Below are 1,907 nucleotides of genomic sequence, written 5' to 3'. Positions count from 1 at the left end.
ACGTGGCATGCTTACCGGAGACCGTAAAACATAAGGCATTGTCGCTGGAGTCCACCCTGAGCAGTGTCGGACAAGACCAAAAGATGTCCCTCTTCCTCACAAATATGAGTGGTGGCGCAGTTAAGCTCAGAGATGGTTGTTATGTAGGCGACTTGATATGCTATGATGCCCACGTAAGGGAAGTCGATGATGTACCGGTGATCTCTCCAGTAGTTTCATTGCAAACAATGACTCAGTCGAAACCTACACGTCTAGGGAGAGAAAGTTTGCTAGGACAACACGTGAAGGTAACAGAGAATGTTAACTATAAAGCGCGATTGCTATCACTTCTTAAAGAATTCTCCAACATAGTGGGCCTTCCAGGAGAACAGCTGGGTAGGACTGGTAGGGTGAAACATCATATTGGTTTGTGCCCTGGTACAAATCCGATATATTATGTGCCTGCATGCCGTCTACCACACAGCCAAAGGAAAGCAGTGGAATAGGAACTTGAAAGGATGCTTCATAATGAAGTCATTCAGCCTTCTTCCTCACCTTGGAATGCACCGCTCTTTCTGGTCCCTAAAAAGGACGGTGGTGTGAAACCTGTTGTGAATTTCTGGAAAGTGAACAAGGTTACCATACCGGATCGTTTCCCGATTCCTCATCTCAGAGACTTACTACAGTTCCTTGGTAAGGGAAATACCTTTTTCATCTTCCTGGACCTAACATCAGGGTATTGGCAGGTGGAACTGACCAAGGAATCTCGTCCCATCACTGCCTTTAGCACCCACCGTGGGCACTTTAAATTTCTCCGGATGCCTTTTGGATTGGGTAATGCTCCTTTGACATTTCAGTGCATAATAAATCAGTTGTTTGGTGACATGTTAGGGCAGGACGTCTTGGCGTATCTAGATGACTTGATAACTGTGGACAAAGACATGAACACTCACTTTAATAAGTTAAAACGAGTGATGGAAGCCTTAAGGTCTGCAGGTCTGAAAATCAAGCTGTAGAAGTGTGAGTTCCTGAAGTCATGTGTTAGATTTGTAGGGCACTTAGTCGATGGTGATGGCATTAAGGCTCTTCCAGGTAAGGTTTAGCCATGATAAATTTCCCTACACCCAAATCCAAGGATGACGTTTGCTCCTTTCTTGGGCTCACTGACTTCTATAGGAGCTTTGTCCACGGATATGCTGCTATCGCATCACCGTTAATGGCGTCACTCAAGAAGGAACCAGCATGGAAATGGGAATCATCGGAAGAGAAGAGCTTCAATGACCTCAAGAAAGCCATGACTGAAGTTCCTGTGTTAGCATTTCCTGATTATACTCAACCTTTTTACCTGTGCACGGACCCCTCAGGTTCGGGTCTGGGAGCGGTGTTACAGCAGAAGGATGACCAAGGCAAAGCGCACACCACTGTATATGCCAGTGGGGCACTAAGACCCCAGAAAGGAATTACTCGGCAACACACTTGGAGACATTAGCAGTCGTGTGGGCGTTAGGGAATTTCCGGGATATCATCTTCAGTCACTGGATAATTGTTTTAACTGACCATGCACCCATACGCAACTTATTCAAAGGGAAGAACCTGCAGAGTAAGGTCGTGCGTTGATATAGCAAGGTAATGGAGTTTGACCAAGAAGTCAGATATTTACCAGGCCGTCAAAATATCGTTGCCAATGCCCTGAGTAGAAACATTGCTGCTACCACGTCTGAGGATATGCCTCTCACTAGATATTCCCCAGACACGGTAAAACTGAAACAACGGAAGGATGCGATGTGGTCTCAAGGCATCTATGCCTTGGAGTCTGGTGATGAGGCTTGTCAACCTGAACTCCTGGTACCAATGACTCACCTCCATCTTCAACAAGGTTTTTTATATAAGAAACCACTGGGTAAGTGCACTGTGTATCAGTTGGTTGT

At 45.8% G+C, this 1,907-nt stretch overlaps 1 protein-coding gene across 1 annotated transcript; it reads left to right on the top strand.

Moving 5' to 3' along the window:
• Positions 1–1,084: 1,084 nt before the first annotated feature.
• LOC145398023 (uncharacterized) lies at positions 1,085–1,468 on the top strand. Its single transcript, XM_080270988.1, has one exon. It carries the CDS (start codon positions 1,085–1,087, stop codon positions 1,466–1,468), a length of 384 nt encoding a protein of 127 aa, XP_080127114.1.
• The last annotated feature ends 439 nt before the right edge of the window (positions 1,469–1,907 follow it).

The sequence above is a fragment of the Coenobita brevimanus genome, chromosome 44 (assembly GCF_032717465.1).
Source record: "Coenobita brevimanus isolate Jiangsu-jjx chromosome 44, ASM3271746v2, whole genome shotgun sequence".
Classification (NCBI taxonomy): domain Eukaryota; kingdom Metazoa; phylum Arthropoda; class Malacostraca; order Decapoda; family Coenobitidae; genus Coenobita; species Coenobita brevimanus.
The sequence above is the reverse complement of the archived record's forward strand: the minus strand, read 5'-3'. Positions and strand labels throughout refer to the sequence as shown.

Bases quoted from the DNA above. Each gene is read 5' to 3' on its own strand.
- LOC145398023 (XM_080270988.1), top strand. From the start codon at position 1,085: ATGATAAATTTCCCTACACCCAAATCCAAGGATGACGTTTGCTCCTTT.